The sequence below is a fragment of the Procambarus clarkii genome, chromosome 28 (assembly GCF_040958095.1).
Source record: "Procambarus clarkii isolate CNS0578487 chromosome 28, FALCON_Pclarkii_2.0, whole genome shotgun sequence".
Classification (NCBI taxonomy): Eukaryota; Metazoa; Arthropoda; class Malacostraca; order Decapoda; family Cambaridae; genus Procambarus; species Procambarus clarkii.
In genome coordinates, this window is record NC_091177.1 from 39,153,518 (window position 1) to 39,172,613 (window position 19,096).

The window sequence follows — 19,096 nt, forward strand, 5'->3', positions numbered from 1 at the left end:
TAACACAAGCACCGACCCTCAAGTGTAACACAGGCACCAACCCTCAAGTGTAACACAAGCACCGACCCTCAAGTGTAACACAGGCACCGACCCTCAAGTGTAACACAAGCACCGACCCTCAAGTGTAACACAGGCACCGACCCTCAAGTGTAACACAGGCACCGACCCTCAAGTGTAACACAGGCACCGACCCTCAAGTGTAACACAGGCACCGACCCTCAAGTGTAACACTGGCACCGACCCTCAAGTGTAACACAGGCACCGACCCTCAAGTGTAACACAAGCACCGACCCTCAAGTGTAACACAAGCACCGACCCTCAAGTGTAACACAGGCACCGACCCTCAAGTGTAACACAAGCACCGACCCTCAAGTGTAACACAAGCACCGACCCTCAAGTGTAACACAGGCACCGACCCTCAAGTGTAACACAGGCACCGACCCTCAAGTGTAACACAAGCACCGACCCTCAAGTGTAACACAGGCACCGACCCTCAAGTGTAACACTGGCACCGACCCTCAAGTGTAACACAGGCACCGACCCTCAAGTGTAACACAGGCACCGACCCTCAAGTGTAACACAAGCACCGACCCTCAAGTGTAACACAAGCACCGACCCTCAAGTGTAACACTGGCACCGACCCTCAAGTGTAACACAAGCACCGACCCTCAAGTGTAACACAAGCACCGACCCTCAAGTGTAACACAAGCACCGACCCTCAAGTGTAACACTGGCACCGACCCTCAAGTGTAACACAAGCACCGATCCTCAAGTGTAACACTGGCACCGACCCTCAAGTGTGACACAAGCACGACCCTCAAGTGTAACTCAAGCACTGAGTTACACTTGTGTATAATGCGTGTCCCCTCATGTGTATAATGCCTCTTGGGACACGTTTAGTGCACATGCAATGTCTTTTTGGGACACATGTTTAGTGTACTTATAATGCCTCTTGGGACACACGTTTAGTGCACTTATAATGCCTCTTGGGACATACGTTTAGTTCACTTATAATGTCTCTTGGGACACCCGTTTAGTGCACTTATAATGTCTCTTGGAACAAATGATTAGTGCACTTATAATGTCTCTTGGAACATATGATTAGTGTACTTATAATGCCTCTTGGGACAAACGTTTAGTTCACTTATAATGCCTCTTGGGACAAACGTTTAGTTCACTTATAATGTCTCTTGGGACACACGATTAGTGCACTTATAATGTCTCTTGGGACACACGTTTAGTGCACTTATAATGTCTCTTGGAACAAATGATTAGTGCACTTATAATGCCTCTTGGGACACACGTTTAGTGCACTTATAATGCCTCTTGGGACAAACGTTTAGTTCACTTATAATGTCTCTTGGGACAAACGTTTAGTTCACTTATAATGTCTCTTGGGACACACGATTAGTGCACTTATAATGTCTCTTGGGATACACGTTTAGTGCACTTATATTGCCTCTTGGGACACACGTTTAGTGCACTTATAATGCCTCTTGGAACATATGATTAGTGTACTTATAATGCCTCTTGGGACAAACGTTTAGTTCACTTATAATGTCTCTTGGGACACACGATTAGTGAACTTATAATGTTTCTTGGGACACACGATTTGTGCACTTATAATGCCTCTTGGGACACACGTTTAGTTCACTTATAATGTCTCTTGGGACAAACGTTTAGTTCACTTATAATGTCTCTTGGGACACACGTTTAGTGCACTTATAATGTCTCTTGGGACACACGTTTAGTGCACTTATAATGCCTCTTGGGACACACGTTTAGTGCACTTATAATGCCTCTTGGGATACACGTTTAGGGCACTTATAATGCCTCTTGGGACACACGTTTAGTGCACTTATAATGTCTCTTGGGACACACGTTTAGTGCACTTATAATGCCTCTTGGGACACACGTTTAGTGCACTTATAATGCCTCTTGGGATACACGTTTAGGGCACTTATAATGCCTCTTGGGACACACGTTTAGTGCACTTATAATGCCTCTTGGAACATATGATTAGTGTACTTATAATGCCTCTTGGGACAAACGTTTAGTTCACTTATAATGTCTCTTGGGACACACGATTAATGAACTTATAATGTTTCTTGGGACACACGATTTGTGCACTTATAATGCCTCTTGGGACACACGTTTAGTTCACTTATAATGTCTCTTGGGACAAACGTTTAGTTCACTTATAATGTCTCTTGGGACACACGTTTAGTGCACTTATAATGTCTCTTGGAACAAATGATTAGTGTACTTATAATGCCTCTTGGGACAAACATTTAGTTCACTTATAATGTCTCTTGGGACACACGTTTAGTGCACTTATAATGCCTCTTGGGACACACGTTTAGTGCACTTATAATGCCTCTTGGGATACACGTTTAGGGCACTTATAATGCCTCTTGGGACACACGTTTAGTGCACTTATAATGCCTCTTGGAACATATGATTAGTGTACTTATAATGCCTCTTGGGACACCCGTTTAGTGCACTTATAATGTCTCTTGGAACAAATGATTAGTGCACTTATAATGTCTCTTGGAACATATGATTAGTGTACTTATAATGCCTCTTGGGACAAACGTTTAGTTCACTTATAATGTCTCTTGGGACACACGATTAGTGCACTTATAATGTCTCTTGGGACACACGTTTAGTGCACTTATAATGTCTCTTGGAACAAATGATTAGTGCACTTATAATGCCTCTTGGGACACACGTTTAGTGCACTTATAATGCCTCTTGGGACAAACGTTTAGTTCACTTATAATGTCTCTTGGGACAAACGTTTAGTTCACTTATAATGTCTCTTGGGACACACGATTAGTGCACTTATAATGTCTCTTGGGATACACGTTTAGTGCACTTATATTGCCTCTTGGGACACACGTTTAGTGCACTTATAATGCCTCTTGGAACATATGATTAGTGTACTTATAATGCCTCTTGGGACAAACGTTTAGTTCACTTATAATGTCTCTTGGGACATACGATTAGTGAACTTATAATGTTTCTTGGGACACACGATTTGTGCACTTATAATGCCTCTTGGGACACACGTTTAGTTCACTTATAATGTCTCTTGGGACAAACGTTTAGTTCACTTATAATGTCTCTTGGGACACACGTTTAGTGCACTTATAATGTCTCTTGGGACACACGTTTAGTGCACTTATAATGCCTCTTGGGACACACGTTTAGTGCACTTATAATGCCTCTTGGGATACACGTTTAGGGCACTTATAATGCCTCTTGGGACACACGTTTAGTGCACTTATAATGTCTCTTGGGACACACGTTTAGTGCACTTATAATGCCTCTTGGGACACACGTTTAGTGCACTTATAATGCCTCTTGGGATACACGTTTAGGGCACTTATAATGCCTCTTGGGACACACGTTTAGTGCACTTATAATGCCTCTTGGAACATATGATTAGTGTACTTATAATGCCTCTTGGGACAAACGTTTAGTTCACTTATAATGTCTCTTGGGACACACGATTAGTGAACTTATAATGTTTCTTGGGACACACGATTTGTGCACTTATAATGCCTCTTGGGACACACGTTTAGTTCACTTATAATGTCTCTTGGGACAAACGTTTAGTTCACTTATAATGTCTCTTGGGACACACGTTTAGTGCACTTATAATGTCTCTTGGAACAAATGATTAGTGTACTTATAATGCCTCTTGGGACAAACGTTTAGTTCACTTATAATGTCTCTTGGGACACACGTTTAGTGCACTTATAATGCCTCTTGGGACAAATGATTAGTGCACTTATAATGCCTCTTGGGACACACGTTTAGTGCACCTATAATGCCTCTTGGGACACACGTTTAGTGCACTTATAATGCCTCTTGGGACACACGTTTTAGTAGCATAAATTAGTAGTAGAACCGTCCGCAACCCCTGAGCAGGTGAGCCAGGTATCGCACCCGGATACCTTGCGATACCTCGTCCTCCTGCCCAGGTATCGCACCCGGATCTAGTCTTAAGGGGGTGAGGGAGGGCCCCCTGCGCGGCCGTGCCTTCCTGCCAACCACACATCGAAACTACAATGTTCGTACAACGTTCGAACAAGTTTTAACACCTAACAAGTGATAACATCCAATATAGTATGTTGTAACAACGTTCTATTACGTCAAAAACACGTTAAGCCAAGATGTAACAACTTTATTAAAAGTTGTAATAAGCGGAAAATAGGGACAGTTTTGGTTTGTGTTTCCTGGGTATAGTCTCTCGGGACGTCCTGCGTTGCCAATGATGAAAGGAGGTTGTAAGGATAGGAGGGGTATGTGTAACAGGTGTGTAGCAGGTGTGCAGCACGTGTACAGGTGTGTTTATGTTAAAGTGTAAGTAATAGGAGCGTAGTGTTTTACAGGTGTTAAGCATAGGCCTCTAGATCTGAGCATAGGCCTTCTAGAGTTAAGCATGGTAGGGTAGGTAGGTAGGTAGGGTAGGTAGGGTAGGGTAGGTGCATGGGGCACGCACCCTTCTGACTCTGAGGCATACCAAGGGAATAGGAGGGAGGGGAGCGGCCGCGCGCGTGACCAAACCCAATGTTCACATCTAGTTGTACTTGCTCTGTGCTAACAGCTGTCCACGATCCATCATTCAGATTCGGGTAGGGTGTGACTGACGTGAATGAATGGGATGGGGGCGGGAAGAGGTATAGTAGGGGCACGCACATGACTGCGTGCCCCTATATATATATATATATATATATATATATATATATATATATATATATATATATATATATATATATATATATATATATATATATATATATATATATGTACATATATATATATATATATATATATATATATATATATATATATATATATATACATATATATATATATATATATATATATATATATATATATATATATAACTGAAAACTCACACCCCAGAAGTGACTCGAACCCATACTCCCAGAAGCAATGCATCTGGTATGTAAAAGACGCCTTAATCCACTTGACCATCACGACCGGACATAATGAGGTGATAGCCTAAGCTGAGGTGATGAGTGAGGTGATTTGGTAAAATGCTATGCCCAAGATTACTATCCGAGTGCCGGCGGTGGGGTGGTTCAAATAGCTTAGGCTATCACCTCATTATGTCCGGTCGTGATGGTCAAGTGGATTAAGGCGTCTTGTACATACCAGATGCATTGCTTCTGGGAGTATGGGTTCGAGTCACTTCTGGGGTGTGAGTTTTCAGTTGCATATTGTCCTGGGGACCATTCAGGCTTGTTCGCATTTGTGTTCCTCACGTGTGCCCCAAAGAATGAGGTGATTTGGTAAAATGCTATGCCCAAGATTACTATCCGAGTGCCGGCGGTGGGGTGGTTCAAATAGCTTAGGCTATCACCTCATTATGTCCGGTCGTGATGGTCAAGTGGATTAAGGCGTCTTGTACATACCAGATGCATTGCTTCTGGGAGTATGGGTTCGAGTCACTTCTGGGGTGTGAGTTTTCAGTTGCATATTGTCCTGGGGACCATTCAGGCTTGTTCGCATTTGTGTTCCTCACGTGTGCCCCAAAGAATGAGGTGATTTGGTAAAATGCTATGCCCAAGATTACTATCCGAGTGCCGGCGGTGGGGTGGTTCAAATAGCTTAGGCTATCACCTCATTATGTCCGGTCGTGATGGTCAAGTGGATTAAGGCGTCTTGTACATACCAGATGCATTGCTTCTGGGAGTATGGGTTCGAGTCACTTCTGGGGTGTGAGTTTTCAGTTGCATATTGTCCTGGGGACCATTCAGGCTTGTTCGCATTTGTGTTCCTCACGTGTGCCCCAAAGAATGAGGTGATTTGGTAAAATGCTATGCCCAAGATTACTATCCGAGTGCCGGCGGTGGGGTGGTTCAAATAGCTTAGGCTATCACCTCATTATGTCCGGTCGTGATGGTCAAGTGGATTAAGGCGTCTTGTACATACCAGATGCATTGCTTCTGGGAGTATGGGTTCGAGTCACTTCTGGGGTGTGAGTTTTCAGTTGCATATTGTCCTGGGGACCATTCAGGCTTGTTCGCATTTGTGTTCCTCACGTGTGCCCCAAAGAATGAGGTGATTTGGTAAAATGCTATGCCCAAGATTACTATCCGAGTGCCGGAGGTGGGGTGGTTCAAATAGCTTAGGCTATCACCTCATTATGTCCGGTCGTGATGGTCAAGTGGATTAAGGCGTCTTGTACATACCAGATGCATTGCTTCTGGGAGTATGGGTTCGAGTCACTTCTGGGGTGTGAGTTTTCAGTTGCATATTGTCCTGGGGACCATTCAGGCTTGTTCGCATTTGTGTTCCTCACGTGTGCCCCAAAGAATGAGGTGATTTGGTAAAATGCTATGCCCAAGATTACTATCCGAGTGCCGGCGGTGGGGTGGTTCAAATAGCTTAGGCTATCACCTCATTATGTCCGGTCGTGATGGTCAAGTGGATTAAGGCGTCTTGTACATACCAGATGCATTGCTTCTGGGAGTATGGGTTCGAGTCACTTCTGGGGTGTGAGTTTTCAGTTGCATATTGTCCTGGGGACCATTCAGGCTTGTTCGCATATATATATATATATATATATATATGTCGTACCTAGTAGCCAGAACTCACTTCTCAGCCTACTATTCAAGGCCCGATTTGCCTAATAAGCCAAGTTTTCCTGAATTAATATATTTACTATAATTTTTTTCTTATGAAATGATAAAGCAACCCTTTTCTCTATGTATGAGGTCAATTTTTTTTTATTGGAGTTAAAATTAACGTAGATATATGACCGAACCTAACCAACCCTACCTAACCTAACCTAACCTATATTTATAGGTAAGGTTAGGTTAGGTAGCCAAAAAAAGCTAGGTTAGGTTAGGTTAGGTAGGTTAGGTAGACGAAAAAACATTAATTCATGAAAACTTGGCTTATTAGGCAAATCGGGCCTTGAATAGTAGGCTGAGAAGTGCGTTCTGGCTATTAGGTACGACATATATATATATATATATATATATATATATATATATATATATATATATATGTCGTACCTAATAGCCAGAACGCACTTCTCAGCCTACTATTCAAGGCCCGATTTGCCTAATAAGCCAAGTTTTCATGAATTAATGTTTTTTCGACTACCTAACCTACCTAACCTAACCTAACCTAGCTTTTTTTGGCTACCTAACCTAACCTTACCTATAAATATAGGTTAGGTTAGGTTAGGTAGGGTTGGTTAGGTTCGGTCATATATCTACGTTAATTTTAACTCCAATAAAAAAAATTGACCTCATACATAGAAAAAAGGGGTTGCTTTATCATTTCATAAGAAAAAAATTATAGTAAATATATTAATTCAGGAAAACTTGGCTTATTAGGCAAATCGGGCCTTGAATAGTAGGCTGAGAAGTGAGTTCTGGCTACTAGGTACGACATATATATATATATACATATATATATATATATATATGGCACAACTCTCCTAAACACGAGAGTTAAGTATACAACTTTAGAACACTTTCCCACCAGGAGACTCGAACCCTAGCCAGCACAGAAGCCTTCCAGCAACTGGCATAACAGGTACGCCTTAACCCTCTCCACCACCCGCTCAGACCCTTAAAAGAGATGGTAATTTCGGAGTATTTAAATACACCAAAGATCATCACCTCCCAAGAGCACTAGAGCAAGTGAGGGGTCATTTAGACGTTAATTTCATCAAGTCCCTGTTAATATGGGAAGACACAGTGTCTATGCTTAAGGCACAACTCTCCTAAACACGAGAGTTAAGTATACAACTTTAGAACACTTTCCCACCAGGAGACTCGAACCCTAGCCAGCACAGAAGCCTTCCAGCAACTGGCATAACAGGTACGCCTTAACCCTCTCCACCACCCGCTCAGACCCTTAAAAGAGATGGTAATTTCGGAGTATTTTTATTTCTGTGCTGGCTAGGGTTCGAGTCTCCTGGTGGGAAAGTGTTCTAAAGTTGTATACTTAACTCTCGTGTTTAGGAGAGTTGTGCCTAAAGCATAGACACTGTGTCTTCCCATATTAACAGGGACTTGATGAAATTAACGTCTAAATGACCACTCACTTGCTCTAGTGCTCTTGGGAGGTGTTGATCTTTGGTGTATTTAAATACTCCGAAATTACCATCTCTTTTAAGGGTCTGAGCAGGTGGTGGAGAGGGTTAAGGCGTACCTGTTATGCCAGTTGCTGGAAGGCTTCTGTGCTGGCTAGGGTTCGAGTCTCCTGGTGGGAAAGTGTTCTAAAGTTGTATACTTAACTCTCGTGTTTAGGAGAGTTGTGCCTTAAGCATAGACACTGTGTCTTCCCATATTAACAGGGACTTGATGAAATTAACGTCTAAATGACCCCTCACTTGCTCTAGTGCTCTTGGGAGGTGATGATCTTTGGTGTATTTAAATACTCCGAAATTACCATCTCTTTTAAGGGTCTGAGCGGGTGGTGGAGAGGGTTAAGGCGTACCTGTTATGCCAGTTGCTGGAAGGCTTCTGTGCTGGCTAGGGTTCGAGTCTCCTGGTGGGAAAGTGTTCTAAAGTTGTATACTTAACTCTCGTGTTTAGGAGAGTTGTGCCTTAAGCATAGACACTGTGTCTTCCCATATTAACAGGGACTTGATGAAATTAACGTCTAAATGACCCCTCACTTGCTCTAGTGCTCTTGGGAGGTGATGATCTTTGGTGTATTTAAATACTCCGAAATTACCATCTCTTTTAAGGGTCTGAGCGGGTGGTGGAGAGGGTTAAGGCGTACCTGTTATGCCAGTTGCTGGAAGGCTTCTGTGCTGGCTAGGGTTCGAGTCTCCTGGTGGGAAAGTGTTCTAAAGTTGTATATATATATATATATATATATATATATATATATATATATATATATATATATATATATATATATATATATATATATATATATATATATATATATATGTCGTACCTAGTAGCCAAAATGCACTTCTCAGCCCACTATGCGAGGCCCGATTTGCCTAATAAGCCAAGTTTTCATGAATTAATTGTTTTCCGACTACCTAACCTACCTAACCTAACCTAACCTAACTTTTTCGGCTACCTAACCTAACCTAACCTATAAAGATAGGTTAGGTTAGGTAGGGTTGGTTAGGTTCGGTCATATATCTACGGTATTTTTAACTCCAATAAAAAAAATTGACCTCATACATAATGAAATGGGTAGCTTTATCATTTCATAAGAACAAAATTGGAGAAAATATATTAATTCAGGAAAACTTGGCTTACTAGGCAAATCGGGCCTTGCATAGTAGGCTGAGAAGTGCTTTCTGGCTACTAGGTACGACATATATATATTGTATATATATATTGCCTCAAGAAAGGCAATTCTTGAGGCAATTCACATAAGAATAGAGCGACCTACCATGAACACCCAAATCACGGAACTATTTACTCTACCCACCATGAGAGTAAGGACAAGACAAGAACATATCGATGCCAACACAGAAGACAATGTCCAACATAACAGGCCAATTACACTGGATTAATCTTGGTGTTTAGATAGGAGCTGCCTCGTATGGGCCAATAAGCCTTCTGCAGCCTCTATGTTTCACCTCACATTTATCCCTTATGTATCCCCCCATGTTTTCACCTTTATTGTATTATCACCTGACCCAGTGCGGGTATAAAATCAACTAGTATTGTAAGATCTGTTCACTTGAGAATGAACCATGGAGGTTCGAAACGTTGTGCAAATTATATAAATAAGTGTAATACACTCTATAGTAAATCACTTCTTTTCTTCACCTCAAAAGTACGAAAATGAGTTTTGGAGAACTCCTATTTCAATTAAGCCCTGATGCTAAGAAAATAGTTAGAGGGATAGAAGCCCTAAACCAGAAAATAATAAACATAGAATATGCGGTCATATTCAATGAAACATATATATATATATATATATATAGCTGTACGGGGGTCAGGTGAGAAAACAAGTAGAATCAAGGAAAAGGCAAGGGGATAAATAAGGGGATAATAGGTGTCGAAGCACATACAAAGATTAATCGCGTGTAATAGGCCTATTATGTTGGACATTGTCTTCTGTGTTGGCATCGTTCTGGTCTTGTCATTACTCTTATGGTGGGTAGAGTAAATAGTTCCGTGATTTGGGTATTCATGGTAGGTTGTTGTATTCTTATGTGGATTGCTTCAAGAATTTGTAATCTTCTTACATCTTGGGTTTTGTCTATTATACAAGAGTTTTTATTCAGCATTTCTCTTGTTAGGGTGATGCCAAGGGCTTGTCTCATGTGATGCCAAGGGGCACGGGATTGAAGATGACCGGTCAAATGTATCGTCAGTTTGGTCGACGTCATACCTATGTACTTAGATTGAAGGTTACATCCTTCATGGGGGCAAGTGTACATGTATACAACGCTTGACTGCTGTAAAGGGTTCTCCGTCGGCTTCGGGCTGTTTTTAGTAAGGAGTTCGGTAGTCTTCTTTGCTTTATAGAATATGATCAGGTCTATGTTTTGGGTAGGAATAGTGTTTTTTTATGACCGCAGAATATGCAGTCATATTGAATGAGACATGTTTAAAAGAAAACCTATTGTCAGTATACACCAATATAAACCCACATGACCCAGCAGTCTGCAACGCACAGATTACCTCAACCCGTTCTCGCAAATTCGTAAAGTCAGTATTGACTTATTAACTACGTGCATAGGTGATATACTAAACATAATAGATACCCTTAAAAAGATTCATAGAAAACACCAACCTTACCTAACCTTGTTAGTATCTTAAGATAAGCATCTTATTGCTTCGTAATTACAATTATTACTTAACCTATACCTATTATAGGTTAGGTAATAATTGTAATTACGAAGCAATAAGATGCTTATCTTAACATGCTAAGTAGGTTAGGTAAGGTCGGTGTTTTCTATGAATCTTTTTAAGGGTATCTATTATGTTAAGTATGTATAAGTCAATATTGACTTATTAAATTTGCGAGAACGGGTTGGATTACCTATAGGTATAGGCAAGACCTCATACGGCATCAACTAAACATGAAGAAGGAAGCCCTCCGAACCCTTACAGATCAAATTGAACATCAGTTAAACAAATAGACCAAGTACGACATCCCCAACCAACTCAAGCAAACCATTAACAGTGAACTATTTAACCTGAAACAACAACACAAAACTAGAAACGAAGACACTCCGTAAGTTAACAGCCCTAAACGGTGGCCAGCCCTAAGGAGTGTTGTTCGCTAATTTTTATATGGGAACCATCGAAGACAAAGTCTTCAGTAGCAGACAAAAACCAACTGTATACTGCCGTTATGTAGACGACATATTCGTCATAGTAAAAGACTCTGATGAACTAATTGATCTAAAAAGCCATCTAGAGAGAGAGTCAGTACTCCGATTTACATATGAAAATAGTGAAAATAACAGTCTGCCTTTCTTGGACGTATTAATACCAAAAACAGGAACCTCTTTTAGCACTAGCGTATATACAAAACCTACCAACATAGGATTATGCCTGAACGGTAGGAGTGAGTGCCCCCAAAGATATAAAACCAGTGTTCTCAATGCTTATATTCGTCGAGCGCTTACCCACTGCTCCGAATGGAGCAATGTGAATAGAGAGTTTGAAAGAACAACTCAGGTATTGATGAACAATGGATATAGCAACATGGAAATAAATACCGCTATAAGAAGACACCTGGACCGATGGTACAATCCTGAACCTAGAACAGAAACCACAACACCTCCAATAAAATTACATTGCAAATCAACTATTCACAGTGAACATAAAAAAAGAAGAATGAATAATGAAGGAAATAATTCGTAATGAAGTAAAAAGCACTATTCATAACCAAAACATACACCTCATCATATTCCATAAAACAAAGAAGACTGCCGACCTCCATATCAAAAACAGCCCGAAGCCGACGGAGAACCCTTTACAGCAGTCAAGCGTTGTATACATGTACACTTGCCCCCACGAAAGATGTAACCTTCAATCTAAGTACATAGATATGATGTCGACCAAGCTGACGAGGCGTTTGACCTGTCATCTTCAATCCCGTGCCCCAAGGAATCATATGAGACAAGCCCATCATCTAGACTCACACAAACACGGCATTTAGACTCACACGAACACGGAATCTACACTCACACACTCGGCGTCTAGACTCACACACACGGCGTCTAGACTCACACACACACGGCGTCTAGACTCACACACACACGGCGTCAAGACTCACACACACACGGCGTCTAGACTCACACACACACGGCGTCTAGACTCACACACACGGCGTCTAGACTCACACACACACGGCGTCTAGACTCACACACACACGGCGTCAAGACTCACACACACGGCGTCTAGACTCACACACTCGGCGTCTAGACTCACACACACACGGCGTCAAGACTCACACACACGGCGTCTAGACTCACACACACACGGCGTCTAGACTCACACACACACGGCGTCAAGACTCACACACACGGCGTCTAGACTCACACACTCGGCGTCTAGACTCACACACTCGGCGTCTAGACTCACACACACACGGCGTCTAGACTCACATACTCGGCGTCTAGACTCACACACACGGCGTCTAGACTCACACACACACGGCGTCAAGACTCACACACACGGCGTCTAGACTCACACACTCGGCGTCTAGACTCACACACACACGGCGTCTAGACTCACATACTCGGCGTCTAGACTCACACACACGGCGTCTAGACTCACACACACACGGCGTCTAGACTCACACACTCAGCGTCTAGACTCACACACTCAGCGTCTAGACTCACACACTCAGCGTCTAGACTCACACACACGGTGTCTAGACTCACACACTCTGCGTCTAGACTCACACACACGGTGTCTAGACTCACACACTCGGCGTCTAGACTCACACACACGGTGTCTAGACTCACACACACGGCGTCTAGACTCACACACACGCCGTCTAGACTCACATACTCGGCGTCTTGACTCACACACACGGCGTCTAGACTCACACACACGGCGTCTGACTCACATACTCGGCGTCTTGACTCACATACTCGGCGTCTTGACTCACATACTCGGCGTCTTGACTCACATACTCGGCGTCTTGACTCACACACACGCCGTCTAGACTCACATACTCGGCGTCTTGACTCACACACACGGCGTCTAGACTCACACACACGGTGTCTAGACTCACATACTCGGCGTCTTGACTCACACACTCGGCGTCTAGACTCACACACACGGTGTCTAGACTCACACACACGGTGTCTAGACTCACACACACGGTGTCTAGACTCACACACACGGTGTCTAGACTCACACACACGGTGTCTAGACTCACACACACGCCGTCTAGACTCACATACTCGGCGTCTTGACTCACACACACGGCGTCTAGACTCACACACACGGCGTCTGACTCACATACTCGGCGTCTTGACTCACATACTCGGCGTCTTGACTCACATACTCGGCGTCTTGACTCACATACTCGGCGTCTTGACTCACACACACGCCGTCTAGACTCACATACTCGGCGTCTTGACTCACACACACGGCGTCTAGACTCACACACACGGTGTCTAGACTCACATACTCGGCGTCTTGACTCACACACTCGGCGTCTAGACTCACACACACGGTGTCTAGACTCACACACACGGTGTCTAGACTCACACACACGGTGTCTAGACTCACACACACGGTGTCTAGACTCACACACTCGGCGTCTAGACTCACACACACGGTGTCTAGACTCACACACACGGCGTCTAGACTCACACACACGCCGTCTAGACTCACATACTCGGCGTCTTGACTCACACACACGGCGTCTAGACTCACACACACGGCGTCTAGACTCACACACACGGCGTCTAGACTCACACACACGGCGTCTAGACTCACACACACGGCGTCTAGACTCACACACACGGCGTCTAGACTCACACACACGGCGTCTAGACTCACACACACGGCGTCTAGACTCACACACACGGCGTCTAGACTCACACACACGGCGTCTAGACTCACACACACGGCGTCTAGACTCACATACTCAGCGCCTCTGATTTGCGCACCGACATAAAGCAACACCAATCATGTCACGCGTCTCCATCATACAGACAAAAGTATCCTCAGAAATTCAATAATACGAAAACTAGTAATTATTTATATCTAGCGTTATTAAAAATTACCTCTGGTCGTTTGACGTTTTGTATAAGTGAATGTATGACTATGTTCCCATGTACATTCTCTTCAGCACTAGTTCTCATGTACATTCTCTTCAGTACTAGTTCCCATGTACACTCTCTTCAGTACTAGTTCCCATGTACATTCTCTTCAGTACTAGTTCCCATGTACACTCTCTTCAGTACTAGTTCCCATGTACATTCTCTTCAGTACTAGTTCACATGTACATTCTCTTCAGTACTAGTTCACATGTATACTCTCTTCAGTACTAGTTCGCAGGTACACTCTCTTCTGCACTAGTTCCCTGATACACTCTCTTCAGGACTAGTTCCTATGAACCGTCTATCCCATATTAGTAATGCCAGTGTACCGTCTATTTCACAGTTCTGGTCGGTGTACGTACCGTGTGAGGCACAGTACTTGAACACGGTCCAGCTGCTGCTGGAACAGATCGACGTTGTGAAACGCCTGGTGGCCTCCAGCCACGGGGAGACCTCTCTCGTCACCTCCTCCACAGGTGAGAGTCCTCCAGAGGGGAATGGAAAGGGAGAGGAGCGGGATGATGAGGGGAAGAGGGTATTGGGGAGAGTAGGGTTGAGGAATGGTGAATGGAAGTGGGGATGGGTGTTGATAATGGGGAAGAGACAGGTGTGGGATCTGTGGGTTGATGAAGAGAATGGGAGAGGAGAATCAATAATGAAAGAAATAGGGGCGATTTGAATGGAGGTTGAAAGGAATTGGTCAGGTAAAGTTGTGAACTGCGGGGTGTTGATGAGGTAGTCTTCACTGCAGAGTGAAGAGAACTTCCCAGACGAGATGAGATAAGACTGTGCAACAGAATGTTGAGGAGAGGATCCGAGATGGTGGGAATAAGGCTCATGATGGAGGCGAAGTGAGCGGGAGGAGACTCCTTCCCTGGTACCATTGGCTAAGAGAGAAGTGGAGACATCTGAGCTGTAGAAGAAGATGAAGCTCCTCAGCGCTTTTCCTCTTCATCACCATAGTCCGTGCTGCTTGGAACGTTTTGGTCCAGGTAGCGAATCTTAAACAACAACAACAACAAGCCTCAGTGTGGCGGCTATGCCAGTGAGGGGAATTTTTTTTGGAGGGATATTTAGAGAATTAAAAGATGTTTCTCACTCAGGGAATTAAGAAAATATATCGAGACTTATCTGTTGGAGTTAAGAAACTGATTTAAAACGCTCCTGTGGCGGAGTTAAGGAATTCGTGGGAATATATGTGAAGGGTAATGGAAGCCTCCTCAGCGTGGGTAGTTAAGGAAGTGAGTGGCAGTTAAGAAATTGAAGCGAATCCATAGTTAGAAATTAAGAAACTGGGAAGACTCATCATGAAGGAGGGTGTTAAGGAGAGACCCAAGGTTTCCTTTGCTACCTTTCATCACTTTCCTCGTTTCTCTGAACAAAAGATTTCAGGAAGACTTTATAAACGGAACAATGTGGAGACCAGAGATGAGTAAGGTAGGGCAGAGGAAACCCTGGATGACATAGTAATCTGTGAGAGGATACATCCGGCTGTGGGGAAGTCTACCCTTACTGTTGAGCTTAAGTTACTTAGCCCACATTGGGATGCCAGATTTGAGAGGTTCACTTCGGGAGTCACTGCACACACACACAGGCCCCACGCTGAGACGCCTGATGTGAAATTAGTGATCCAGAAAGTGACCGGCGCGAGCAAGACGCCAAGTGTCCCGTACTCCAGGTAGAGATGAAGACCAAGGCGGTATTCACCCCCCCCCCCCCCCACACACACACAAGCCAACACAGAGCCCTCCTCACTTGGGTCGTTCTCTCTACAACTTGCATGCAAGCAAATATAGCAGGTAGAGGCTGGATTCTCACGCCAAATTTATAATAGTATAACACTTCTGCCCGAAACGCTGCGCGTGCTAGTGGCTTTACAAGACTGTAATTACCATATTTGTATCCTCACATTCCTTATGTACATTCTTGTATATGCATAAATAAATAAATAAATAGTGATTGGGGTTAGGGGTTGGAACCTGAACCGGCTAAAGTCTCTCATAAGGACAATTAGAATGTGATATAAAATGGGGGATTACTGCTAAATAAGGAGTCAAGTGTATTTAGCAAAAAATAGGTTTACTCAACACCTTACTAACACACAGCCACCCACTTTACGTTAATTCAAGAGTCTCACTTCAAATCTGTCAAACAACACTTAGCGGTAGGCCTCCAGGCCCACTACTCTGATAGGTGCAAAGAGACACAAGGTCTCGACTCGCTGGACAGGTCATCAACACCACTTAACAAACCTGAAACACTTCATGCACACTTTTGGAAAAATCAAAACACTTCACAAACACAATATATCAACATATGTAAATACGAACACAACAATATCACTAAGACAATCACTACACTACACAAACACAAGTAGGTGTGTACATACTTGTGTACATACAACAACTATAATTGTTGACCAGACCACACACTAGAAATTGAAGGGACGACGACGTTTCGGTCCGTCCTGGACCATTCTCAAGTCGATTGTGATGAGGACAGATGATTGATTGATGAAGATTAAGCCACCCTAAAGGTGGCACGGGCATGAATAGCCCGTAAGTGGTGGCCCTTTTGAGCCATTTACCAGTATCAAGAGCTGGTACTGGAGATCTGTGGAGGTGGGAATGCACCCTGCATGACGGGAGATGTCTCCCTTGTGAATGTGTTAAGATGAAGATGAAGCCACCCAAAAGGTGGCACAGGCATGAATAGCTCGTAAGTGGTGGCCCTTTTGAGCCATTACCAGTATCAATAGAGGACAGGTAGGGACAGGCATTAAATAGGCAAGAGAGGGCTGAGGAGGAAAGTCAGGTGTAGGGGATAGTAGTAATGAGAACTGCAGCAGGCCTATTGGCCCATACGAGGCAGCTCCTATTATAACCACCGAAGGAGATAGTAATAGGAATAAGAAGAGGATAGCAAGGGAGCGTAGAAGACAATGAACAGAAAAAGGGAGAAGAGATAAAAAAAAGGGAAAGAGAAAGAAAGAAATGGAAGGGGGAAAGCTTATGTTAAGTCACGTTTGTTAGAAAGATTAGAGCATTTGAGTATATACTGTGAAAGGGAAGAGTCCACAGCAACAAAGCCAGGACTCAAGTTCATGTTGGGTACATTGTTAATAAGAGCCGATTCTACAAGACGGCGTCTGTGTAGAGTAGAGGCAGGAAAGATTATTTTGGAGGAAGACCAATCAATGGGATGATTAGAATCCCTCACATGGCAGAAGAGAGCATTGTTAGTGTCTGCAGACATAACACTTCTCTTGTGTTCCTTAAGTCTGTCATTCAGTGTACGGCCAGTTTCGCCAAAGTATTGGAGAGGACAAGATGAACAGGAAATAGAGTAGACACCAGCAGCATTAGAAGCAGGAGGAGCAGTGTGAACTAGATTGCTACGAAGTGTGTTAGTTTGTCGAAAGGCGAGTTTAATGTCAAGAGGACGAAAGGTATTGGTAAAAGTTTTGAGTTCAGATATGAAGGGAAGGCATAGTACAGTGCTACTAGTGTTTGAAGCAGGTTTAGGATGAAAGAAATTTCGTTTAGCTTGAGAGTGGGCACAGTTGATGAAATGCAAAGGATAACCAAGGCGAGAGAATGATTTGTAGATAAAGGCAGGACGTTTCGGTCCAGGACGGACCGAAACGTCGTCGTCCCTTCAATCTCTAGTGTGTGGTCTGGTCAACATACTTCAGCCACGTTATTGTGACTCATCGCCTGCAACAACTATAATTGTTTTAACAATCAATGTCACCAAGACATTCAATTACAATGAGTCAAATTAATTACCCAATTAATTTACGTTAATTAATCACCAATAATTATATGTATTACGGTCACTTAGTCAACAAATCAATTAACAATTAATGACACTATCACCCAGACAAGTGTCCAATGAAAGACAATTACGTTAATAACTTAATTACGTTAATTTATTGTTTATCACATAGACGAAACAATCAATTAACAACTCAATACACTGTCAACTGACAACTATCAATCAATGGAAATAATGACTTAACTAATTACATTAATGACTATACTAATTACGATAATGAATCACTAACAAGGCTATCACTGAGACAATCCAACACCACACAATAATTACAGACACAACTTTGACTTGATGTCAATATAAGCATGCTACACAGACAACCGCTAATTACTTACGTACCACTGCGACAACCGTAGTAGTCAGATCTCTTCACAATACCTGTAACTAGTGGTTAACAGCCTATATCTCAAATGTGTTTATAAATCCCTTGTACACTCACACACAACACGTCACCTGTCACTCTCACTAGTCAAGGAAGGTTAAAAACTGTCCCTTCTGACAAATTAAAAACTTCTACAACCTCTTTGAACTCAGACACAGAGATCTCGTTGCGAGAAAATTCTGATAATCCAAGATTGGGTAATTACTGATTACCAAAACATTTACATGTGCACGCTACCCTACAATACCCGGAAATTGTACTTACATACAGTTTCGTACCCCGACACACCCATACACACAGCTGATGTCGTAGATAATGGTAGACGTGGCAAGTAGACTGTAGATGTGAGCAAGGGGCACCCAATACAGTATCCAGTGTATTGGAGTAAAGTGCACCCTCCAGCTATCAAATAATCGATGATAAATCCAGGTGATAGGGGGTTGCAATAATGTGGGGCTGATCAAATAGAGAAACACGCTCCACAGCGCCAGCGCAAGTTGCAACAATCACTCAACAGTTACCATTTACTTGAGGTATAATTGAACCTCTCTTTGATTATACAAGTACTAGCTGTACCCGCCACGCGTTGCTGTGGCTCAGTCTGGATA

General features: G+C 43.1%; 1 protein-coding gene across 1 annotated transcript in view; it reads left to right on the forward strand.

Annotated features, from left to right (window-relative positions):
• The window catches only part of LOC138369538 (dipeptidase 1-like), a 523,228-nt gene that overhangs the window by 243,480 nt on the left and 260,652 nt on the right, over positions 1–19,096 (forward strand). The window contains exon 3 of the mRNA XM_069332943.1: positions 14,616–14,748. Coding sequence (XP_069189044.1) covers positions 14,616–14,748 — 133 coding nt within the window. The remainder of the gene's footprint in view (positions 1–14,615; positions 14,749–19,096) is intronic.